General features: G+C 42.1%; 1 protein-coding gene across 11 annotated transcripts in view; it reads left to right on the top strand.

Moving 5' to 3' along the window:
- Positions 1-26,441, top strand: part of ARHGEF28 (Rho guanine nucleotide exchange factor 28) — a 127,616-nt gene that overhangs the window by 4,783 nt on the left and 96,392 nt on the right. For 10 of the 11 annotated variants that reach the window (XR_011723155.1, XM_071729975.1, XM_071729976.1 and 7 more), the window contains exons 2-3: positions 2,580-2,623; positions 25,041-25,188. Coding sequence is in view for 9 of the 11 variants with exons in the window: in XM_071729975.1 (XP_071586076.1) it covers positions 2,591-2,623; positions 25,041-25,188 (181 nt within the window). In the remaining 2 variants the exon portion in view is untranslated. The remainder of the gene's footprint in view (positions 1-2,579; positions 2,624-25,040; positions 25,189-26,441) is intronic. The other variant, XM_071729981.1, reaches the window with a different exon arrangement.

Genomic DNA, 26,441 nt, shown 5'->3' with positions numbered 1-26,441 from the left:
AGCAGGACTGGAAACGCGGCACCTCATGGGCACTGGGGACTCTGATTTTTGGGGAGCTGAACAGCTCCTTGCCATACAGAGGAGATGAGTAGGGTGCATGTGATAGTGTCTCCTCCTGTGCCTGGCTTTGTAATGGAGGTTGCACAAGAGCTTGCTCCATGGCAGAGCTGAGTATTTCCTCCCTATGTGTATCCTCTTCTTCTTCCTCCTGCCCCTCCCAGCCACTCCCAGCAGCTCAGCTGAGTTACTACAAGCCCCAGATGAAGGAAAGACATGAACAATTCTTTTTTTTTTTTTTTTTTTTTGCAACCATCACTCTTGAGAATGTGAGAAAAATAGAAGAAGCTGCTTAGTGCTGTATGTTGACCTTCACTCTTCTGCAAGAAGCAGGAGTACCACTAGGTACCCCTTTGTTTTCAGGAAACACCATTTTAGATCCTGGTTTGTTTGGGGAGCACATGTCAAAAATACTGGTTGAGGATAAGCTAAATCCTCATGTTATCTGTCCATATTGAGCTTAGTATTTCTGAATGTGTAAACTCCCAGGGGATCCATAGTGTGACACAAGCAAAGGGTGAAGGAAACTGGAGTCAAGATGGCATCATCTCTCCAATGAGTTATGTTTGTGTTATCCAGTACAAAAGAAGTTTATGGTACTGGCAGTGCAATGGTAATACCCCTAAGGAAGGGCTAAGTTATGCCACCTTGTTCACATTTGCAGTATAACAGATTAGTAGGCCAGACACCTGCCTTTCTCATCCTTGCAGAGTAGGAAGATGTTGATATGTCCCTTGAGGCTCTGGCTGTCAATACAGTCATAAAACAGAAGTGACCAAGAGTAGGTCTTATACTGTTGGCATAATGGTTTGAATGTGCTTGTATTTTGCAGAGAAGATGGCGGGGTTTGGATGTTTTCCTTTAAAGAGGGAGAACCATTGCAGCTGAAGGGCTTTTACTCAGCAGAATAGAGCAGTGGTGTAAAACAGTTGGCTGGCAGTCAGCCATGAAGTGATGCCCTGTAAATATACTATCTATGTGTGGCAGTAATTGTGAGTTGGTGACAGGTCTGGGACAGAAGTTAATGTCCTTCATCTGTTCTGTAAGGTGACACTTGTGAAAAGCTCTATCTTGAAGTATGCCAAGTGGAATTAATGTCACGATTTCTTAATTTCACTTGTAACCCCATATTCTTCTGTATAAGCAGGATAGCACTTCCCATGCTGCTGCTTTTAACATTGGCTTCAGGATGCTGTTGCTGGAAACTGCAGAGCTTTGTCAAAGTGAGATGCCTTTGTGTCATTTGTGGGGTACCACCTTCCCCTGCAAAAAAATAAGAAACCCCTCTATCCAAGTCACTGCTTACTAATCTGGCTGGATTAGTGTTTGTATTAATACCTTTTTTAATACCTTTGTCTTACAATACAAAAGTTTGGTTTTGATTTCTTTTGGTTTGTTTTATTATTTTGTTTGTTGTTTGTTTGGGGTTTTTTTGTTTTGTTTTTTTGTTTTGTCTTGTTTGGTTTTTTTTCCTGAATATTTGTAGTCAGTGATTTTGCCTTCTATTTTGAAATTATACTGCAGTCAAACCTCAAGAATAGAGGAACTTACGAATGTAGATGAATAGATGGGCAGCAGGAGGTGTGCATTAACAAACTTGTTGTTTAAAAGTGTGTACAGGGGTGGTGGATTTTTGGTTTTGATTGAAGCTGTACATTTAGTTTATGCAGTTTGTAGACAGGGAACTTTTCAAATCCCACCTGACTCAGAGTAGGCTCTACCTATGCTTTAACAGGCAATGAGCTGCACAACTGTTGTTCTGAGAAACTGTTCAGCTGTAAAAACAAGGCCATACCTGAGTGAAGATATGAACCTTTTTTTTTGCAGAATATTTCAGCAAGTAGAAGATGACTTCTGTGTAGTTGTTTGGTCCACCTTGCTGTTTTAAAGATGCAGAGCTGCTTCTGGTATACTTTTCTCGTTTGACAGGAATATTGTTTTTAGAGTATGAATTTTGACGATGTAGTGAGTTTGAAGTAGAATAATAGTAATCAGAATTGCTATGATGACTGTAATTATAGACTTTCCAGTGAAAACTTGTATCAGTAGCTTGTTGATAAAGGTAGTTAAGGCAACCTGCCTTTGAGGTATCTTAGCTGCTAAAAAAACAGCGCCAGACACTTGCAATAAATAGTGTGGAGTAAAAGTTGCTACAACTACATCTTGGGGTCAACTTCATTTTTTTTACTCTAGAGATAAGAAATGCTGCAATTCCCACTAATTCATTGGCTGCAATTACAAATATTTCAGTGGCTGGGCTCAGCATGACCTTTTTTATTTACTGGATCTATTGTGTGAAAAGCACACAGCATGTAAACGAAGACCAGCCACTCCTCCTCCAGGCTCATATGGGCATTGTCACACCAACCTTTACTCATTCTGGGGAAATTTGGGGCAACTGAGTAGCTGGTAAACTTAGCATCTTTTTTTCCTCCCTAATTTAAGAAAATGTTGACTTGTTTGTAGACATGAATGCCCCCTGATCAGTGTGTAATAATTCCACTGGTTTATTCTGTTTCTAGATGCCGTGACAATGGAGTTGAGCTGCCATGAAGTACCTCTTTATGTAAGTTCTGCTACACCAGGCTTCCGCCCAGAGAGTCTCCTTTCATTTGGGTAACAGCTCTTTCAAAAGCAGGGTGAATGAAACCAAAAACCATTCTCTGGTTGTCTGAGACTGCAGGCTGTTGAACGTTGCTGTCTGATGGAGGCGTGTGTAGGGATGGTGATTTTTCAGTACTGTGGCTCAGTTCTCTGAAATAAGTTTTAAATTATTTCCCCCTTATGATTTTTTCTCCTTCAGTAGTTGCAGCTGCAGTTTTCTAAAGCAGAGTTACTTCCTGTGAAGAGATACTACTCACTCTTTTCCCCCCCCAGAATTTATGGCTGATTTTTCCCTAAAAATTTGAAGTTACTATTCCCTGCACTTCCTTGAAGCAGGAAATGTTATGCTATGTCAAAAAGGGAGTAAGTTAAAGTTTGTAATTAAATGGAATTTTTTTTCTGTAAAACCTGAAGTGATTGCTTAAAATAGATGAACTGAGAGTTCAAAACTAGATAGTAAGAGGTGTGAGAACATGCATTCGATAAACTTAATTTACTTGGTGCTGTTAGCATGAGGATTAAAACTTGGGCAATCTAGTAAGTATTATTAACAAACCAGGGCTGGCTTGTTCTGCTGTGGTTTGCAGTGAGAATGGTAGTAGTAGAGGTAGGTTTGTGTCTAGGGTGGTAGTAGGAAGGCACTGAGTGTGTTCCAAAAAGGGTGGTAAGAAGACAAAGCAAAGATAGAAGCAAAACAATTTTCTGCTTATTGTGATGAGCTGGAGATGGAGATGGAGGAGTACAAACACTCTGTACCCCAGAGTACTGAAGGAACATAAAGGATTGCTACTGCACCAGGACCAGTTTTCATTGCATTTGTCAGCTTGAGAGTGGAAATATCAGGCGTGGAAAAATTAGGTGGGATATCTTTAAAGGCAATAGGAGGAAGTGGGCTGGGGATTTGTGAGGCCTCCTCGTGTGATGTTGATTATGTGGTGCAAGGTTTTTAAACTTTGACAGAGATGAATAATCAAGGACATGGTACTAATGGATAAAATTCCACATGGATCACTATGGGTCACTGTATCAGGCAGATCTGGTATGGAACCCTTGCAAGGGAAGGTCATCTAGTCCACTCCCCTGCAGTAAACAGGGGATCAGATTGCTCAGAGCCTTGTCAGCCCTCACCTTGAGTATCTCCAGGGATATAGCCTCAACTGCCTCCCTGGCAACCTCTTCCATTTTAACACTGCCCTATGTTGAAGAACTTTTTCCTAACATCCAATCTAAATCTAATTTCTTCTCTAATTTAAAATCATTCCCCCTCATCGTATCACTACAGAGCCTTGCAAACAGTCCATCTCCAGCCTTCCTGTAGGGTCCCTTCAGATACTGGAAGGTTGCTAGTATGTCTCCCCAGAGCTTTCTTTTCTCCACGCTGAACAACCCCAGGTCCCTCAGTCTGTCTTTGTAGCAGAGGTGTTCCAGCCCCCTGATAATTTTCATGGCCCTCCTCTGGACCCGCTCCATCAGCTCTATAGTCCATGAAGGATCATGCATAAAGCTGGTTCTGTTTAATATTTTGATTGCAGCCCTAAGAGCCACACATAGGCTTGTGGAATCTGCATAAATCTGTGACCATCATAATACTGTGAGATGTCAGTTGATATTGAGGACAATTCAGTTATTACATGGGGAGATTTATTTTTCTCACTTGCTACCTCCTCCAGTTTAAAAAAGAGTGATAAAAAGCTGTGTATTTGGGGACTAATAGTGATGCATCTGTTTTGAACCAGGGAACTCATCAGGTGGAGTTGGAGAGGGCTTTGGGTGTATTACTCATTTGTAGAGTGATGCATACGATTTATTTGGGAACACTCATCCTAAATTGAGAGCTGGTACCAGACCTGAGCTTTGGTAACTTGCTAGCTGTGGTCCACAGCCTCTCTCCAGCCTAGGTAGGTAAATCCCAGAGGAGTCTCCTAACTTTCTAAAAAAAACAGTGAGAGTGGTTTGGATTTGCCTTTAGGCAGCCACCAGTTGTTTTCTTGTGGGAGGAGGAGGTGGAGGTGGTGTCTTTCCTCTAGGTCTCCAGTGTTCCAATAAGCCCAAGAAAAGTGGTGAAATAAGGACTTCTAGAGGTCTGGAGCAGGTACACCTGTGGTGAGTTTCCCAAAAACTGGGACTATAATATTTTTTTAACAGCCTCCTGTATTTTGTGTAGGAGTATGTGTGTGTGTGTGTATGTGTGAACATTGTTATGTAAAGCTTTCAGGTCTTTTCTGGAGGATTCAAAGTTGTCTCAACCTTCATCTGAAACTTGGGGAGGTCTTGGCAGACCTCATACTTCCCATCTGAGATTGATGCAGTTCCTCTGGTGAGTTAGTGTCTGAAACTGATGCAGCTTCACAGCCTTGCTTGTCACAGTAATGTTCCTCATGTGAATCTGTGTATCTGGGAGTATCAGAGGGTTCTTCCTATCTTGAAAAAGTCCTTGAGTAAAAGCATTTTTTTTGTCTTTGTTGGGTCCAATTACTTGCTCAGTTCTGGAAATGTCTTCCAGCTGCTCCTGCTTTATTTCCATGATGTGGCTGGAGATCACAGTCAAATCAACATTTAAATTAGACATGAAAGTCCTTTATGATTGTTCAGTTACTCATTTTCCATTAAGCTGTTTTCTGGCTAGCTGAGTTTGCCTAAAATCTGTTGAATCTTCATCCATAAGGAAGGGCAGAGAAAGCATCTCTTGGGAGGACTGCAGGAACATCACATAGACTTGCATTGCAGTGAGTCCAGGTATTTATCTGATGTCTTCCAGTCTTTTATAAAGGAACTACATGGAACTACACAATACCATGTCGTAGCAATTGCATACTGTTGACATGCAACTATAAAAATGTTGGTGTACAGCCATAACACATTCCTTTCATCAGAAAAAGTGGAGGAGATCAAAAGGTAGGAAGTAATCTCTTATTTCCAGCCTCTAAGAAAGTAGATCTCTCAGTGAACAAAACCTACACTATATGCTGGGTCCAAAATTAGGAGGTTAATTCAGACTGTATTTAAACATCCTTAAAATCTGTATCAACTGGATTTTGTACTCTTCTTTATTCTAAGAATGTTTATCTGAGATACTTGTATTGCATGTCAAATTATCTGAGAATTACCTGCTTATAGTACACATCTTAAAAGATAACATACAAGGTACATTGTTGACTTGCTGTATGTGAGCAGCTATTACACAGTTGAAGGGTGCACCCGTGTTGTACTGTTACTTCAAATTGTCATGTTTTGTTAGTACTGAATTTTGTTGCATATGCAAAACAGTATGCATAACCTGGATGACTGAGTGATCTCTGGGGTTTGTTGTATTTTTGTTGTTGTTTTGTTTTGCTATATAAGGGGGAATGCATTCACAAAGCTCAAGAACCTTTCTGGGCAATATAATTTTTGTGAAATACAATTTTAAAATACTCTATTAAATTACACAATTTCAAAAATGTATAATTTTGATACATTTCTCTCTATATGTAGGGGTTTTTTTGCATCAATACAATTATAATTAGTTACAACACACATAAATGTCACAGTTTAAAAAAATAAATGATAATGTAACAGAAAATTAAGTATTTGAAGTACATGCCTTTCAGTTAATTTGAGGAGCCTGTTTCCGGCTTCTAGACAGAAAAATACTTTTTATCAAATCATAAAATTACTCCTTACAAGCTAGTCTAGTTTTTAGCATTGGCAATGATAAATTGAAACATCCTACATGATATCTCTTCTTTCAGAAGATAATAATATTGTTTAAATAAGCAGAGCTTTAAATACCTTTTGCCCCTTGAAATGCAACTTTTTAAAGTGATACAAATTAAATTATACTTACCCATTTTTTTTCTGTAAGTAGAGCGGCAAGCTGAGTCTTTATTTCATAGTGTACTAAAACCAGTATATGGAATAAAATCATTCTGCCTTTTAGGCAGCTGCTGTTTTAACTGTAGATGGGAAAAAAGCCTGTCCATGAAAGATAAAAAGCAAAATATTTGATGAAGCACCTTAGTATCTCAAAAGAATTTATGCATGGCAATTATTCCTTCTTCTGAAGCAGTTTCTGACATAGAAAAATGAATCTTTCTGATGAAAAAGCCTTCCTTCTTATGTAATGGCAGGTGACTGCATTTTGTTTGGGGTTTGCTTTAAAGAAACATTACATATGAGCATCACTGATACTTGACATCAGCAAAGAAATATCTTGCTGACATGGGGCAAACATACTGTGGGAGTACTCAACTCTCAAGAGCAGAAAATAAGTAATCTCAGAAGTTTGTAAATTACTCTCTGCTGAGAGCATCATAAATGTTTCCTGTGGGAGTAGCAGAAAGAAGTAGCAATGCTGAGCCATAGAGGATATCCACAACAGTTTCCTGTAGAGATCAGAGGGGCCTCATCTCCCAAGGAGATGATGCTGGAGGTTATGTGTAGATTCTGTTTTTCCAAAGAAGTATTTGGATGCTAATTCCCTGGGAAGAGGCAGAAACATAGACTCCCAGCTTTGAGACTGAAGAATTCCAGTAAAATAAATCTTTCACTTGGTCCTACACTGTTCTCAAAATGCACTTTCTTAAGGTATTGCATGTTCCTGCCTACAACCACTGATCAATTCTTAATTAACTTCTTTTGGATTCTGCTACACCAAACCTCTCCCTCTTAAGTATCTTTGCTGCTTTGTTCTTGTTCGAGGACGGGTTGTGTTTCTTACACAAAGGTTCTTGGTGGTGCTTAGGTGCCAAGGAGGGAGAGGTGCTTATCATAGAATCATAGAATTGGCTGGGTTGGAAGGGACCTCAGAGATCATCAAGTCCAACCCTTGATCCACTACTGCTGCAGTTACCAGACCATGGCACTGAGTGCCACATCCAGTCTCTTTTTAAATATCTCCAGGGATGGAGAATCCACCACTTCCCAGGACAGCCCATTCCAATGTCTGATCACCCTCTCCCTAAAGAAATTCTTGCCTCCCCTGGCACAACTTGAGACTGTGCCCTCTTGTCTTGCTGAGAGTTGCCTGGGAAAAGAGACCAACCCCCACCTGGCTACAACCTCCTTTCAGGGCGTTGTAGAGAGTGATGAGGTCTCCTCTGAGCCTCCTCCAGGCTGAACAGCCCCAGCTCCCTCAGCCTCTCCTCATAGGATCTGTGCTGGAGTCCCTTCACCAGCCTAGTTGCCCTCCTTTGGACCTGCTCCAGGACCTCGATATTGTTCCTAAACTGAGGGGCAATGTGTATTCAATATTTAATACTGATGTACTGTAATCCTACAAAAAGCAAGGGTTCATCAGATTTTCCTCTGACTGTGTCATGGAGAGCTGAGGGCACCAGGCTGCTCGCAGCCCTGAAACATCTGAGTGCCTGGAGGCTCCCGCCTTGGATGAGCCCAGGTCTTTGTCTGGGCTGGGTCTGCAGAGTGCCAAGCATGTCAAATTCTCTAGGGTTTTTTTTTTCCTTAACTTTTTTTCTGTTCAGTGCGCTTAATCTTAGTGTGGTCTTTCCGGACTTTGCATGGTTATACCTATTCTTTGCACTTCTGGCTATTTGTTTGGGCTAGTGATTTGCTTTGGGCAATCTGATATTAGCTTAATGCTGTCAGCCTCTGTTTTCCATCACTGTAAAAATGTCAAGGTCTGGTCCTTATAGTGCACTGTTCCGCAGAGTGCTCTTCTGTAGTCAGGAGGTATTGTTCAACTTGAATTTACAACTTGAATTTACAAAAAAGGTGTAAATGAGGGGTGTGTGTAAGTAAAGCGCAGTAGGTGCCTTAAATATAAGAAAGCTGTAGTGAAACACCGTCCTATCCAGGTTTCTGAGATCCTAACCTAGGATGCTACAATGGGGCAGTATCCTTCCTTTGTGATCTGTTTTGAAGCTAAACATATCCTTGTGAAATGTGTGTGGTAGTTTGCTCTGTCTTCACAGTAAGTGAAAATTGCTTCTAATATAACTTGCTTATGGCAGGTCCCATCAGCAGAGGTGCATCCCATCTCATTGACAGTTCCAAAAAAGGAGTGCAGAGGGAGGGATGTGTATCGTGTCATCATTCACAGCTGTCTCCCCTCTGAGAATAAATGGGAACTGGAGGAAATGTCTCAACTTCTTCCTCTTGTCCTGCAACTGAATTCAAGGGCTGTTCCCACGAGGGTTTGGAGCACTCCAGGCACTCCTGAATTCATATGCTAGTTTATATGCATGTGTGAGCCTGCACCCCATCCACACCTAGGCTACAGCCAGGTTTGTTACTGTCTGTACTGCTTTCTTCGGTTGAGATCTTGTGGTTCCTCAGGGTTGAGTTTGCATAATTCTGTGGGACCCACTTGAAAACATGACTGCTTATTCACACGTACCTTGTTATAGAAGATGTATGAGTAAATAATAGAGGAAAAAGTGAAATAAGGGTTGTATTTCATAACCAAAGAGCACAGACAAGAACAGCAAATTCCTGGACTCATTTTTTAAGGTTCTTCAAAGCAAAGCCTGCTGTATTGTTGGGCAGTTTAACCACCTGGATTTCTGTAGGTGAGAAACATGGTGAAGCTGAATCAATTATAAAATGTTTTAGTTCACAGATAAGCTAATTTCATTATCCAGTAAAAAATGACATTAGGCAGTAGACACTGGCCAAGGAATGAAGCTCTGTCCAGACAGCTGCCAGAGATCCATCCTGCCTTGCCATGTTGCTGGTGTTCGTGTTCCCCCACTGGATTAGCCCTGGTACTGTTGTGCCATCTGCACATTTGCCAGTGGTGCCATGGACGGGGAAAAATAACTATGGAGTTTCATCATGGACCTTTTGCATAAACTATTTCCAGGCCTGTTTCAGAATATGCATGGCAGAGGAATACAGCAGAGGAAATGAAAGAAAAGTTTCAGATTAGGAGTCAGAGTCCTGTTGAGAAGATCAGAAAGCAAAGGGTGATCAAAAGTTCAATTTGCAAAGAGGGTTTTGGTGTGTCCCCAGGGACTGGATTAATTTAATATTGTGTGAGCAACTTGCTAGTTGTGTGAGCAACTCAGAAGTCTTTTTACTCTAAAGGTGAGAGTTTTCTGAAGTGTTCTGTGTTTACTGATGTTGTTCCAGCTGAAGGCAACGGTAAAGTGCACTCTAATATTCACACACTTCTGAATGTTTCTAAAATTTTTGTTTCTGCACTGGGGCTTGTGCAAAAGGCGATTAGACAAATAGGGGTTTATTTTTGCTTTAGCAGTGTGTCCAGGAATAATTTGAGCACATCTGCTGCAAAATGCTTATAGTCCATAGGCAGAGGGACTCTGTAAACACTTGATGAGACAAGTGAAAAGTTGTGAATCATCTTTTTTGTCAGGAAAAAATTATAATTTTTTTTCCTAAAGTATTTTATTTATATGCCTAGAGATAAAGGGCAAGTGGTTACTGCAGTCTTCACTAGTATGTAGGTTTCATGTGCATCATTATCAAAGCTATCTGACTGATCAAAACTCTGATGGCAAGCTGCTTCACACTGTGCTACATTATGTTTTGCACGTAACAGAAAGAATTCAACATCATTACTGTTTTCTAAAAGGAATAAAGTTCATACTGACACAAAATTCCAGAATGCTTTTGCATAGTATGAATAGGTAGTGGCACAGAACTTTTGTTTATGTGGCAATTAAAAAATGTAGAAGAGTCTCGTGGTTAAAAATTGCAAATGTGTTTCCAGCATGCATTTTCTAATGCACAAAGCTGTATTCACTGGCTGGATCCAGGGCTGGCTGGGGTCGTGTTTTGTTGTTGACCCCTCTGGGACCCTGGTCAGGTCTGTTGTAGGCGACCTGTGTGGGGCACATGGAAGAATATGCACAGGCTGGCTTGTATTTCTTGCAGACTTACTGCCAGAATGAGACTGACATGTGAAAGAATGGGATCTATTTTAAAAGATAAGAAAGAAAAGAGCGGGTACTTCAGAGCATGTACATCAGCAGTTGGATCATTTTCTTTTCTCCCCTGGTATATTATTTCCCCTCATTTTTTGTTTTCTTGCTCAGTCCTTATGTTGGGATTTTTCTGGGCTGGGACTTCGTGCTTAGAGGTATTTGTGTACTGTCTGCAGCATTAGAGCCCTCATGTCACCCAGGGCATGAGAATAATATGTACTCTATCTGATTTATGTATTTTAAGTCAAGTCAACTGAAGGAGAGAACCTCTTTTTTTTTTTTTTTTTTTTTTTTTTTTTTAGGTAACAGTTATATGTCAGAATGGGTGCTCTTTTTCTATTAATATGCCTTATTGCAGAAGTCTTCTGACTTGTGTACATGAATAGCTCATGCCCAAGGCTGATAATTCCTGTGTGATTTTATACAGAGGAATTTATACAACATAAATTGTGTCGCAAATTGACAGCAAAACACTGAATGGTATTTTTAATGACAAACCAACAAGAATGTTAATACATGTTTTGGCACTGTGTAATGTTGGAAACTACTTTTTTTCTTCATAATTTTTTTTCCCATCTTTCTGCTGAAGTCATCCAGGCTATTTTTATTTCTCTCCATCAGTTCTAGAATTAGAATGTATCTCATTCTCCACAAGTATTTATTACTTTGCTGTATGGGAGACTGAAAAATTTTCTCCACCTTATCTGTTGTGAGAGTTTGATGGTGCACCAAACACAGCTTTAGGACTGCTGGTGATAAGTTTAAGAAAATAGTGGCCATGTGATGTGAATTGCTGATCTGCTATATACTTGCTCTCTGGTTCAGATTGTTTAGAAACATTGTTGAATTAATTCTGAAAAGGCAGCATGATCAGGTGCTGTCACTTTTCCTGCTGGTGGCATACTGAAGGCATAAAAAGCACAAATTCTGTGTACATAACTATAATGTGCTCTCACTAATTCAGCAAAAATGAGATTGTGTGCCCAGGCCAGGCGTGGGTCAGGTTAGTGCAGCTGGATGTTGCTCTTGTGGTGATGTGTAAATGGTCTTGCTGCCAGCTGGACCTTTAATTGAGAGGTAAGTTTTGCCAGCCTGTGCAGATGAATCTAGTGGATACTTTCTGTTCATCTTGTATGATATGCACAGTCTTTGAGGGAATTCTTGCTCTTGTCTGAGCTTCTGCAGCCACCTACTTGTCATGGTATAAAGTGCCTTGAGGTTCTGCATTTGGAACTATAATATATCTCTGAAATGGCTGGTTGTTCAAGTTACACTAAACTTATGTGCCTTTTGTTCTTCAGTTATGAGTTAATCCCTTCAGAACCCTGGTTCTTCCTTCGCCCCTGCCATCCCCCTGTATACCAGTGTAGCAGTGCAGCATGAAAGCTTTACATGACACCTGCAATGCTGTGCCAGCTTTTTGGACTGCCTCCCTGCTGCATGCCACAAGGTTTCTTTGTGGTCTAAAATTGTGCCAGGCTTCCTTTGCAACCTTGGTGAACCATAAGCTCCTGCTCTGTTTGTGCCTGACGTGTCTTTGGTGTTGTTGCTTCACAGTGGGGATGAAACCAATGCAAACTGGGAGAGCTGACAGAAGCTGAACAAAAAGCAAAGGGCTGACTGAGAGACTGCAACTGGAGAAACAATATTGAGGAGGGGGATTTTTTTTTGTGATAAGATGGTGCTATAGAAAATAGGGACCTGGAAAGCATCTGGGCTTGTTGCATGTGCACTGAATAAGATGCATCAATATGTCTAATACATGTTTCTTTTAAAAATGTATAACATTAGAGGAAGCTTAGCCAGAGCAGCACAGAGACTTGCAGACAAAGGAATGGCATCACTTGTTCCAAGGTATTTTCTTTTTGAAGGAATTATATTTGGTCCCAGATGACTGGAGGCTTGCCAGTGTGACACCCATCTACAAGGGCTGGAAGGAGGATCCAGAGACTTACAGGCCTGTCAGCCTGACCTTGGTGCCCTGAAAAATTATGGAGAAGTTCATCTTGAGTGTGCACACATGGCAAGTGCAGGGCAAGCAGGAGATCAGGCCCAGCCAGCATGGGTTCAGGTCCTGATTGACCAACCTGATCTCATTCTGTGACCAGGTGACCCACCTAGTGGATAAGGGAAAGGCTGGGACGCTGTCTGCCTGGACTTCAATAAAGCCCTTGATGTCATCTTCCATAGCATTCTCCTAGAGAAACTGGTGGCATAGACAGCTGTAGTCTTCATTGGCTTCAAAACTGGCTTCATGGCCAGGCCCAGAGAGCTATAGTAAAGTGAGTTAAGTCCAGTTGGCGGCCAGTCACCAGTGGCACTCCCCAGGGCTCAGTGTCTTCATCAGTGATCTAGGTGAGGGATTGAGTGCTTCCTCAGTTAACTGTGCAGAAGACACTAAATCTGGTGGGAATGTTGATCTCCTCAAGGGTAGGAGGGCTCTGCATTGGACCTGGACTGGCTGAATCGGTGGGCAAGGCCAATAAAATGAGGTTTAACAAGACCAAGTGCCAGGTCCTTCAGTTTGGTCACAACCTCATGCAATGTCACAGACTTGGGGAGGAATGGATGGAAAGCTACCAAGAAGAAAAGGACCTGGAGGTGCTGGTCAGCAGCTGCCTGGATATGAGCCAACAGCGTGCCCAGGTGGTGAAGAAGGCCAACAGCATCCTGGCTTGTACCAGGAATAGTGTGGCCAGCAGGAGAACGGAAGTGATGGTGCCCCTGTGCACTCACCAGCCCACTGGTGAGGCTGCACCTCGAGTGCTGTGTTCAGTTCTGGGCTTCTCGCTACAAAAAGGACATGGAGGGGCTAGAGAGAGTCCAGAGAAGGGCAGCCAAGTTGGTGAAAGGTCTGGAGAACAAGTCTTATGAGGAGAGGCTGAAGGAATTGGAAATGTTTAGTTTGGAGAAGAGGAGGCTGAAAGGAGACCTTACTGCTCTCTATAGCTACCTGAAAGGAGGTTGTAGGGAGGTGGGTGCTGGCCTCTTCTCTCAAGTGACCAATGAGAGGACTCAAGGAAATGGCCTGAAGTTGCTCCAAGGGAGGTTTAGACAAGATCTAAGGAAGAAATTCTTTGCTGAGATAGTAATTAGGTCTTGGCTGCCCAGGGAGGTGGTGGAATCACCATCCCTGGAAGTATTAAAAAACCATGTGTAGGAGGCACTTCAGGATATTCTCTAGTGGGCACAGTGATATAGATATTGATAAATATACTTCACATATTTTACTGGGGGGATGTTGACAGTTGGGTATGGTGATCTTAGAGGTCTTTTCCAGCTGTGGCAATCCTGTGATGCTGTGGTTTTGCAGGAAGTAAGCCTTACTTTGGATGCCTGGTTTTTTTGTTTGCTTGTTTTGTTTCATTTTTAATTCTTTAGAATTCTAATTCCTTTTCCTGGGATCAGATCTTGCAATTCTCCTCAAGAAACTTTTCTTCCATCTGGGTCTGTGAAGAGAATAAGCCTGTGTGGTGGTTAGTGAGGAGGCAGAAGGTATAGATTATTTTGAGGCATTGGCTTTGGGAAAGCATCAGTGCAAATTCAGAAACTCCAGTTTGTCACCAAGGGGAAGTATTGTAATAAACTTGTCTGAAAGCCCACAAGGGGTAAGGCTGTTCTCCTGTTAAAACCCAACACAAATAAAGCACAACCCTTCATCTCTCTTCCCCGTCAAAACAAACAGGAAAAAAGAAGTCCAGTGTCAAAGTCATCAACAATCTAGAGCTCAGATTGTGTGTACAATTCTGTACAGAAAGGGAGGCTGTGCTGAATTTAGTGCAGACTTCTGGCTTGTTGCTGGCCACACAGCTATCATATTATCAAAGCCAAAGACTTTTTAGGTCCTTAAAAAATCCAAAATAAGTAGCAGTTGCAGAACCAGGTAGGGAATTTTTTGGGTGGGAAGAAGTTCCCAGTGCTGTGTGTTAGGTGACAATGCAGTGGGAGCTTTCAGAACAGGGTGGACAAAAACTGTTGTTGAGGAATAACTTGGGCAGTATTGATCCTGTCTTGGGGCAGGGAGTCAGCTGGCTGACTTGTCAAGATCTCTTTCATCCTTCTTTTTCTTTTTAGCTTTAGAGAGTACTGTCATAGTTGACTCTAACAAAATGCTCTGCTTTTTCCAGTTTATTTGGGCTATTTAGCAGGCAAAAAGGTGGCAATATCTTCTACCACCACTTACTTTTCCTTTTCAAAAGGCATTTCATCTAAACTGAAGTGATGAACTTCCTGGTATTTCATACCAAAAGAGGGCAGTTTATCAGTCTTTCATTAAGAAATTATTCTTTCTCTTAGTGCTTTTCTCTTCAAGGTTGTGCTGGGACCTTGCCTGAAGCATCTTTCAGATTATATTCTGGGATGCAAGTGGCAGCTGAGCCCTTTTTTCTTGCTCTTTGGACAAGAACAGAGAGCTGACTCAGCTGCTAGTCAGCAGGCTTCCCTTGTGCTGTCTCACCTTAAGTGAATGTGGGGGAGATGCTTCTTACTTTTGCCCAGAGGTGTCTGCATAAATGTTTCCTCTGCATTTCTTACAAAGCTGCCTCATTCTGAGTAAGTACATACAAATATTTGGTGTGTAAAGCTTATGTTTGGAGGATGTGCTGTGGCGAGTTTGCTGTGTGCAGGCAGTGTCTTGTGCACGGTGTGGAGGCTGAAGATCAGTGATTTACCTGGTGAAAATGAGTGACCTTCTTGGGGTGTTAGTAGCTTTGCAGTGGAGGTCATCAAGGGGCTGGCTCTACTCAAAGCAACTATATGTACATATTAAATTTTTATAAAAATATATATTTAAGCTTTTGGGCAATGTGCAGTAGTAAATATGCTCACATCATCATGTACCTTTTCTCCAGTTTGTTTGTGAAGTTATTCTTGTTCTGCTACTCTGGATAGAAAAGACATTTATTATACTCAGTTGCTTCTCCTTTTAAGTCATTCAGTTGAAGAAAAAAAACTGCACCCTATTTTTGTTTAGGTGCACCTAAAAAAAAAAACAACTGCACCCTATTTTTTGTTATACAGTTACAACACTAATGCTTATAGAGAGATGTTAAACTTCTATCTCCTATTTTTTGTTTTGTTACTGCTTTCCATTGCTGAGTGTAATTTCTGTTTCATTGTGTGTTCAGCCTTGAATCCCATTGCATTCCATCCAATTAGAAGACATTCTTTCTTAAACAAGTCCATGACGACCTTTACAGCAATCTGATGACAAGAATTACCTGGTGGACGCTGTAAAAAATCACTGAGCATTAGAAAGGCTTTTTTATAACTTTTTCCTTGGTATTGTTGTTTTGTGTTTATTTTAAATTTCCTTACTGCTTTTTATCATCTTTTTTGTAGGATTGCTTGTTGTAGCCAAATTTGCACCAAAGGTCATTAAAACTGTATGGCTGCTCTGGGAAAGTATCTTGTGACTATTCTCATCTAAGTACAACTAAAATATATTTAAACGGCTCACCTTAAAATAGAAAGATGGAGGAAAAAAAAAAACCCTGTAATTCCTAGCAATATTTGGGGTTTAGCATTTACTTTGAGGTGTTGGGACCTGCATTTTGGAAACAAGAAGCCTTTTTTTCCTATCCCTGAGGGTATTTTTCTGCAGATATTTACCCCTGCAGATATACAGATATTTTTCTTAGAGCATGTGGTGTTGGTTTGTACCTTTGAATTTACAGATAATATTTTTGAAAGGGCTGGATAAAATATTATTTCTGAAGCTATCAAGGTTGTTGTACAGTTTGTTAAAGACATTTTAGCTTACTTTAGAATGCATTATTTTTATGGTAAGAGACAGTAGGGAAAATAGAATTATCCAGGCTGTGTATGCAAGGGTAGGAAGCAATCACTGGAGTTTAAGTGTTAGCCAGTGTGATCTCCTGGATCTGGAAACCTGTAAAGGTCTTTTTGAGTTGCACTTTTTTTTACTGGGGCAAGTTGCTGGTGAAAAAGATGTTGTTACCTAAATGAACTTGAAGAGGAAGAAGCTCCGTTCAGGTTAAGGGCTAACTTCTGAGGTTAACTTACTTGGTAGGATGAGGAGTGACTTGCAGCACACTGGAAGTGCCATGGTCACCCACTGGCCCACCCTGCCTGGCTGGGAGGCTCCATGCCTCAGCCATGAGAATTTTCTGCCTCCTTTCCCCTCTTCTCCTCATGAGAAGCCCTCAGCCCCTCAGTGGGACGCAGAAGAGCATCAGAGCATGGCTAGATGTGGGAGCTCTTCTCTGGAGACTGTAGGAAGTCTGCTCTTTGCTGATTCCAGCCCAGGATGTGGGGCTTGGGGGAACTTGCTGCTGCATGCCCGACCTAGTCAGCTCTCAAATGCCCAGAGAAACCAAAGGAAAACATGTGGCTGAAAAACCTGTTTGGTTACACTGAAAGCATGCACAGATCTGGCAAGAGATGGGGTACACGTACCTCAGCATTGGGAAAAGGATCTTTGCACAGGATTTAGCAGCCCTCATTGAGAGGGCTTTAAACTGTGCTCAAAGAGGGGAAGGAGATAAAACCAGGGTCACTAGAGATGAGCCTTTATTCTGCCATCCCACTCAAGGTGAGAAATGGTGAGATATATACATTGGGACAACAAAAACACAGGGCTCAATACTAGCGAATAATAATAGGTTAATTAGACATGAAAGTGTCTGGAAATGGTCAAATACCAAAAATGAAAACTAATTGCCTGACTCCCTCTCTGAAATGCTTATATATACCAATGCATGGAGTATGGGGAATAAGCAGGAGGAGTTAGAGATCTGCATTCAGTTGCATGGCTGTGCTGTAATTGCAGTCACTGAAATGTGGTGGGACAGCTCCCATGACTGGAATGCTGTCATGGATGGCCATGCACTATTTGGGAAAGACAGATTAACAGGGAGAGGTGGTGGTGTTGCTCCTCATGTGTGAGAGCAACTGGAACGTGCTGAGTTCTGTCCATGGGAGAGGTAGAATGGGTTGAAAGCTTGTGGGTAAGAATTAAGGGGTCATGCAAGTGGGGGTGAAACTGATGTGCGTGTCTACTATAGACCACCAACCCGAGAAGAAGGTGCTGATGAGGCCTTCTACCCTCAACTGTAAGTAGCCACTAGATCACACTCTTTAGTACTCGAGTGACTTCAGTCACCCTGATATTTGTTGGAAAGCCCATACAGCCAGCCATAAAGGCTCTTGCAGTGCACTGATGATAACTTTCTGATGCAGCTGGTTGAAGAGCTAATGAAGAGAGGTGCACTGCTGGACCTTGTACTAATGAATAGAGGAGGTTTGGTTTGGGATATTAAGGTTTTAAATAGCCTTGCTGACAGTGGAGCCTTGCATGACATGGTGGAGTTTAGTGTTTTACAAGGAAGACGAAGGGCTGTAAGTAGGACTACAACCCTGGACTTCCACGGGAAGAATCTTTAAGGATCTACTTGCAGGAATCCCGTGGGACTCTGGAAGGGAAGGGAGCCCAAGGAAGTTGTTCAGTTTTTAAATATCACTTCCTTCAAGCCCAAGATAGGTGCATTGTCTTGAGTAAGAAAATCAGCTAGAAGTAGTAAGAGATTCGTGGATCAACAAAGAACTTTTGAAGAAAGTCTTGTGGAAAAAAATTCACAGCTCATGGAAGAAAGGACTGGGAGCACGATAGGGATGTTGTTAGAGCATGCAGGAAGGCAACAAGAAAGGCCAAAGCCCTCTTAGAATTCAAACTAGCAGAGGAAGTAAAAGCAAACAAGAAGAGCTTTCTAAATATATGAGCAGTAAAAGGAAGACTAGGAAAAATGTGGGCCCACTGCTGAATGGGGTGGGAGTCCTGATAACAGGGGGTGCAGAGAAGGAAGAGTTACTAAATGCCTTCTTTGCTTCAGTCTTTATTCATAGGACCTTGTGAACTCCAGACCCTAGACATAAAGGAAAAAAACCTGGAGGAGGGAAGACTCACCACTGGTCAGTGAAGGTTGGATTAGAGATCAGTTATGCAAATTGAATGTACACAAGTCCATGGGCCCTGAGGGGATGCACAGACAAGAGTGTTGAGGGAGCTGGGTGATGTTATCATTCTACCACTCTCCATCAATTTTGAAAGATCATGGCTAACAGGAGAGGTGCCTGAGGACTGGAGGAAAGCCAATCCAGTCTTCAAAAAGGGCGTGAAGGAAGATCCAGGCAAGTACAGACCAGTCAGCCTCACCTCCATCCCTGGAAAAAGGATGGAGCAACTTGTTCTGGAGGGCATCTCTAAGCACATGGATGAGAAGAAGGTTATCTGGAGTAGGTTATCCTTGAATTTACCAAGGGGAAATCATGCTTGACTGGTCTGATAGCTTTCTGTGATATGGTAGCTGAATGGGTAGATTCAGGGAGAGCAGGGGATGTAGTCTGCCTTGACCTTAGCAAGGCTTTGTACACAGTCTCCCATTGCTCCCAGCAAGCTCACAAAATGTGGGACAGAAGAATCTGCAGCAAGATGAATTAAGAACAACACAACAGAGCCCAAAGAGTGGTGATCAGTAGTGCAGAGTCCAGCTGGAGACCTGTGACTAGTGGAGTCCCCCAAGGATCAGTGCTGGGTCCAGTCCTGTTCAACATCTCTATTAGTGACCTTGATGCTGGGACAGAGTGTCTTCTCAGCAAGTTTGCTGATGGCACAAAGCTGGGAGGGGTGGCTGACACCCCAGAAGGCTGTGCTGCCATTCAGAGGGACAGGCTGGGGAGCTGGGCAGGGAAAAATCTAATGAATTACAACAAAGTCAAGTGCAGAATCTTGCATCTGGCTGGGAACAAACCCAAGTACCAGTACAGGCTGGGGACTGAGCAGTGAAGGGGAAGGGGAGCTGTGGGTGCTGGTGGATGGAAGGGTGACCGTGAGCCAGCAATGTGCCCTGGTGGCCAAGAAGGCCAATGGCATCCTGGGGTGCATTAGAAGGGGGTGGTTAGTTGGTCGAGAGAGGTTCTGCTCCCCCTCTACTCTGCCCTGGTGAGGCCACAACTGTAATATTGTGTCCAGTTCTGGGCCCCTCAGTTCCAGAAGGACCAGGAGCTGCTTGAAAGGGTCCAGCACAGAGCCACAAAGATGGCTAAGGGAGTGGAAACACTCTCTTACGAGGAAAGGCTGATGGAGCTGGATCTGTTCAGCTTGGAGAAGAGGAGAATGAGGAGTGACCTCATAAGGTTTATAAATACGTGAAGGAGAGAGCCAGGAGGATGGTGCCAGGCTCTTCTCAATTATGCCCAATGATAAGACAAGAGGCAATGGATATAAACTTAAACATTGGAGGTCCCATATAAATATGAGGGAAATTTTTTTCACAGTGAGGATGACAGGGCTCTGGAACAGTCTGTCCAGGCAAATTGTGGAGTCTCCTTCCCTGGAGACATTCAAAACCCACGTCGACACATTCCTATGTGACCTTCTATAGGTGACCCTGCTCTGTCAGGGGGGGTTGGACTCAATGATCTTTTGAGGTCCCTTCCAGCCCCTAACTTTCTATGATTCTGTGGTTCTAAGATCAAGAAATCCTGTTAAAAACAAACCTTCCCTGATCTCCTCCTTGGCTACAGTACCAGGGCAATGGTTTAACTGGTGATAAAAAGTGTGCTTTCCTTTATGAATCCCAGAGAGGTCAAAGCTGCCAAACACTTGCTCAGCTGCAGATTTAATGCTTTTAGAGTTGTGTTGGCTTCTCTCTTAATGCCCCTTAACTGCGACCTCCTTTCCCCAATCCTCCCATGCTCTTGATTTTTTTGTTGCGAAGATTGCAATGATAGTCTTGGGTCTCATAACATTAGTAGCAAAACTCCTCCTGGCTCCTGTGCACTGAGGATTTCTTCCCTGCTCTTTTTCTTCTGTACAACTTTTGCTATGTTTTTGCGGTCAGAGGTGTTTATGTGGCTGCCTGAAGTTCTCTGCTGTTGCAAGCCTGGATGGTGTTTTAAGATCTCCAGTTCCTGAGTGTCCCTGTGATGTTTTGGTAGAGCTGAGTACTTGTTTTGAGCCACTCAGGTGTAAATCTAAGTAAGTTATGGCTGGCTGGTCTCAGTAAGTGTTCTTTAACATTAACATTTTCTTTTTCTGAAGTTGATCAGAATCAACACTGTATGAAGTGGCACATCCTTTCCCTTGCTTTGATTAAATGGGGATTGAACTCTGAGGTCAACATGGACCTCAAGAAGCATGCTTAAGCATACCTACACATAGAAATAAATGTGGAACTCCCTGTTGTATTTTTCCAACTTTGTGATGATATAAATAGACTTTTTAGAAAAAAGGAAAGAGTACAAGAGACATTGGGCTGTCATTAGAGAAATTGAACCTGTGAAAATAATGTCCAAGAAACCTAGCAACTGGTGGATTGTCAAGAATTTGGTCCAGCAGCATCCCCTGGGTCCACACTCTCACAGCTACCCTTTCCTCAGGCCACCTGCCTGTTTTTCCAAAGATGAGGTGCCTGTGTTACTTAACTAGTTTAGGTTTTGATACTTAGAGGATAAGTGTTAAGCTTAAATTAGTTCTATATTGAGAAAAAAATGTGCCAGTTGGGATGTGTTTCCAGCTTCAGTGTCTGGAATGAGCTAAGAACAAATATTGCCCTGTAGGAGCACAGTGTCCCTGTTTCAGGTAGAGCATATATTATAATTTGCTTCTGTTGTTTTTGTTCTTTTGTAGTACTAAACGAATTAGGACCTCATTACCTCCTTTGAAATGCTGATAACCACAATTTCAGTCACTTTATGCTTTAGTGATAAGTCAATGTCAGAGGCCTTTTGCAGAGCTGAGATGAAGCTTTTGTTGTGTGTTGCAGAATGGTGTGGGAGGCCGTGGTCAAGTATCTTTCCCAGGTGGTGAAAGTGATGCTGAACAAATGTTTTCTGTGAGTTTGAATTTCTCATGGAACTCTTTTTTGCTGTTGTTTACCTCCACTATTTAACTGTAATTGTCTAGTGGATATGTTGTGATTGAGAGTCTGGACTTAGAAATTGTGCTCTGCCAGAAGCTTTGTTACAAGAGAGCATCTCTAAGAAAGCTTCTGGGAAAGCTTTGTGGAGCAGGGAGGCATCACTGTAGGTGGAGGAATACATTACTGAGTCTTGCTGCAGAATACAGCCCACTTCCCTCCATCCTGTGAGCCCTGCTATGAGAGAAGGAGAATGATGGAGCTGGCATTGCTCCCACTTCTGTTGTTTCCTGAGTTCATCTGTCAGCAGAGGAAAGATCTGCTCAGGTAGTTCCTGCTGCAGCCTGCTCCCTGGGCTGGCCTGGCCTTGCCTAAGGAAGAGAGGAAATAAATGCTTCTGCAGAGAATGGGTGTAATAGAAAGATATAAATTATCCCTTAGATTTAAGTTAATAAAATAAGCCCTTTTCATAAATGGCTCATGCATAGCTTCTGGGTTTCTGCGTAGGGAAGATTATTTGGTTGTATGTGAAGAAGGTAGAGATCAAGTTCATACGTGTTTCTGAAACTCTGTTGCACTTTTCTAACACAGAGCTTTAACAGCTCCTACAAAAAATTACTAGATTAGACCAGACAGTTTCAGTTGGAAGGGACCTACAATGGTCATCTAGTCCACCTGCTTGACCAGTTTGGGGCTGATGAAAAGCTAAAGCATATTGTTAACTGCATTGTCCAAATGCTTCTTAAAAACTTTCAGGCTTGGGCCATCAGCCACCTCGCCAAGAAGTGTGTTTGACCAAAGCAGATGTGGCACTGAAATTTTTTTTCCTTAACAATATATACATTTTTGAACACTGTGCACTATTCTTCCCAGGCTGTTCTTCCATCACCTGGGACACCCTAAATTCTGGGGCTTTTTTTCTTTTTTTTTTTTTTTTTTTTTCCTAATAAAGTTCTCTGCAACATTTGCATCCCCAGACCTTCATGTGAAAATACTGGGGTGTATCATCCTTAGAAGTTTTTGGCCCAAAGTTCTTCAATGTGTTGATTGTGGAAGAAATGTACAGTCATTGCTAGTAAGACTTGGCAGCTCTCAAGAAAATGGTGTAATGCCTGTTTGCAGAAGTAATAGCATAGGGATGTCAGTGCTCTGAGTGGTCTGCATTTAAATGCAGCTAAAGGCAAGGTCATCGTTAGGGTTTAATGCTGGGCTGGCAATTAACTGATGACAGATGCTCTCAATCAATCCCCTTCCCCTCCCTGATAAGGAAAGGAGAGAGAATAAGGGAGAGAGACTTATTGGTTGGAAACTAAACTACACACCTGTAATGAAACAGTAATGATAAAGAAGGAAAAATAATTACGTGTATACAAAAATACAGAAAAAACAATGCCGCGTTTCTGCCCTCCTCCCCCCAGTAACTCTCACATCACCACCGAGGCTGCAGGGCAGCCCTGGGAAAGTCCAGGTTGGGCTCCTGGAGTCAGCAGCAGTTGGGAGCTGGAGGCAGGAACACACAGATTCAGGCTGGCAGGGATCAGGACCACAGGCAGACAAATGGACAGAATCCTCCCAGGATGCTAAAGAAGGCGGGAAGAGCTGAAGGGACTTGACCCCTCAGATTTATACCGAGTATGACACGTATAGGACGGAATACTCTGGTCAATTTTGATCACCTGTCTTATCCACTTCTCCCTAAAGGGGCATTGCACGTGTGACCCCTTTACTCCCTTTCTCTTTCCAGCGCATAAGATGTTCCTCAGAACCAAGCAGTGGCCTTGGTTCTGCATTCTATTCTCTAGCTGTCATGGTGATAAACATCAAGCGTTATCAGTTCTAGAAGCAGACAATGACTGAGAAGCTTAATTTCATCCAGTTCAGCTACCAAGAAGAGACTCAGCTGAAAGCAGTATTACAGGACAGAAAATAATTTGTATTCCGGCCCAAGCCAGGACAGTTGTACATCCAAAAACAGTGAAAAGAACTAAATAAACTGGCAGACTTTTCCCTCATCTCCTCTTCCTCTTTCTCCACTGTGAAAGGCTGCATTCTGGTCTGTATCAGGACCTGGATGAATTCTTCTGTCTCTTCCAGTTGCAGATTCTGGAGGAGGTTCACAACATGCATCGCTTTCTCAGAGTAATTTTCTACCTATGTGTTTCCTAGAATGGACTGCAGGTGATCTTTGTTTGAAGAAAACAAAAATTTAAATAGTTCTGGTAAGAAAGTTGACTTCACACAGGGGAAATTAACAGCATGCTAATTACAGTGCTATTTCACTGTATCTTAGCAGCTTTGAGAAGGAATGGGAGAGCACCCTTGATGGGACACCTTTTATGGCAGCAATTCTAGCATCTGCAGAGTTCAGTGGTATGTAAGAAGGGGTTTGTAATCAGTTTCTGGGGACGACAGGCACGTTTGATCTTGATACTGGGCTCCTAGTGTTGTCTACATCTCTCCTTATAGGAACAATTCTATTTAAGGAAAATTTAAGTTTCTGAAACTAGTTTTTGCCTCTTCACCTCTTGTTCAATGGACTTGCCTGTATTTAAGAGGAAATCAAATGCAGGGTTTGCATTGTTGCAGGTGTCAAGAAAAGATGTTTTTAGGGAATGCAGGTGAAGATAATATGTTGCAGGGGACAGCAATGTATGTTTGCCGTATGATGAACAAGGATGACAGCTGGATGCTTGTCAGGACAGTCAAGGGCATAACTGTGGTTTTGAGCCATGGAAATTTCCATGCTGCCATGTTGTGCTGAGGTGCAAGTTTTTACCAGATTTGTTTATGGAGCTGATGGTGTCAGTGCTGAGGTAAGTGTTTGGAATGGAGGCAGGGCAGGTATTGTTTAGAGGTGTGAATTTGAGAAGATGTTCTTCTGCTTTGTGTTTTCCAGAAAACACCATTTCTGCATGTTGCTGGGCCAGTTCTGTCTTATTTAGAAAAACGTGTGGCAGCCAGGGATTATCGTTGATCACACTATCCCCCCCCTCTTTGAGGAAATGCAGCTTCATGTAAATTTCCTCCCTCAGACATGTCAGACATTTGTTATTGTTTGCTGCTTTTCCAATCCCTTTCCTGTTCTTTTTTGAAGCTATTGTATGATAGATTTTTCTTGGCTGGTTGCTTTCTGTTTACTATAAAGAAATGCCTGGACAGATATCTGGGAACTCATATTGTTTGAGAATAACGTAGTCAGTTGTAGAATTGCATCAGTGCTTTTGTTTTGTAAACTGAGTCTAAGATAATTTCAAGTACTTTTGAACTTTTTTTTTTTTTTTTTTTTTTTTTAACACAAAGCATGCTTTTGTAAACAGCAAGTCACTTATGTTCACTGGCTGGTTTATTCTGATACTTTTCAAATAAAAGGCTCTATTTATGTGGGTCAGGATAAAAGGAATTAGTTGAAACACATTATTTGGAAGGCAGTTTTTAAAATCACCTCTGCTTGTGCAGACATAAACCCAGTTTATTTTCTAACAGCAACTTTGTCATTGGATCACAGCATCTGTATACTGGAGTTGAAAAGATTTTAATAAACTTACGTATGAATTAGATCAATGGTTTTGTTGGATATGAGATATTTACTGGATGCTTCTGAAAACACTTTTTTTAGGGACAGGTGGTGATATGTGCAAAATTTGACAAAGGCATTTACCTCCCAGAAGATGCTGAGTTCTACTTTGTTTATGATGGATCCCTGAAGAGGCATATAATGTTTGCTGAGCGAGTTAGTGACAATGCTCTTCGGTCCATTGTTCCAGGTGAGTGCTAGCTCCTGTTTATGTTTTTCATTTTTCTCATCTCTCTGCTATATCCCATCCCATTTCAAAGCTGGGCAGAACTGGAGGTTTGGTATAACTCTGTTTTATGGCTCTGTAGTGGAGGAAATGCAGGAACTGAATAGTGGCCATTAGGATCCAGACTAAGTTCGATTGACTCTAGGTGATCCTGCCTTTTGTAGCGATCCACACCACTGCAGTATCAAGCACAGACGTTGTTGCTGGGTGTGCATAGTTGGTGAGCATTAAAGTGCAGTCTTCAGGGGTAGCATAATTTTTAATGTGGCTTAAATTTATACCACAACTGTTCACATCCAAGCATCCTAACACCTGCAAAAGTCATGTTTTTGTCTGAGCTAGGTGATAGGTGCAGCTATCAGCCTGGCTTGCAAGACACTTACGTGAAGGTGTGCAAATCTCAGAGCTCTGCTAGAGCTGTACACACTGCAGAAGTGCCTTGCAAACTGTTCTGGGGGTACTTCACTGCAAACAGCATGGTCTTACGTTGCCTCCCAGCTGGCTCTCTGCCTTGACACTGTCCTCCTCATGAATGTAACATAAAACCTGGCTGCCTGGTGTGCTTTGTGACCTTTTCATTTGTGTGAGTGGGTGGCTATGGACATGATGTACCTGTGCAATAGGATCGCCTTGTTGTTTGTTCTTGTTTTCTAAAGGGGATTCAGAGTCTGAAAATAGCTGCTGAGTATAAAAAGGTAAACAACACTGCTGTAAATAAGGGAGCTCCTTTGATCCTGTAAATTGTAAATGACTGTCATGGATTACAACTGGAGAAAATGCAATGCTGGGCTTATTCCAGGGTAGCAAAGCTTTTTGAGTCCTGAAATGACACTTCAAGACATTAAATTATTACTTCTGCACTAGGAATAAGAACATGAAGCTACAGGCAACACTTAATCCTCAGCCTGCTCCCAGGAGAAGCCATGAACAGATGAAAAGAAAGTGTAAGGTATATAGGTCTGGTGATGTTAGTGTAAGGTATAGAGATCTGGTGATGTTAGTGTTGTCTTGTACTGGCCAAATTAAACATAAGTGAACACAGAACACTTCAAAAACAACTGCAGATGTGGTCAGTACATGCCTCCTTCTGCAGGTAGTGGACTGCATATATGCTTGCAGTTGTTCGGGGATATTTTTGGAAATTTAGATTTGCACCCATAGTTACACATAGTTTGCACCATAGTCATGATTAGCTCTCCAGTGAGAGGTACAGCTTG

This window comes from Heliangelus exortis, chromosome Z (genome assembly GCF_036169615.1).
Source record: "Heliangelus exortis chromosome Z, bHelExo1.hap1, whole genome shotgun sequence".
Taxonomy (NCBI): domain Eukaryota; kingdom Metazoa; phylum Chordata; class Aves; order Apodiformes; family Trochilidae; genus Heliangelus; species Heliangelus exortis.
This window is presented reverse-complemented; position numbering and strand designations above follow the sequence as displayed.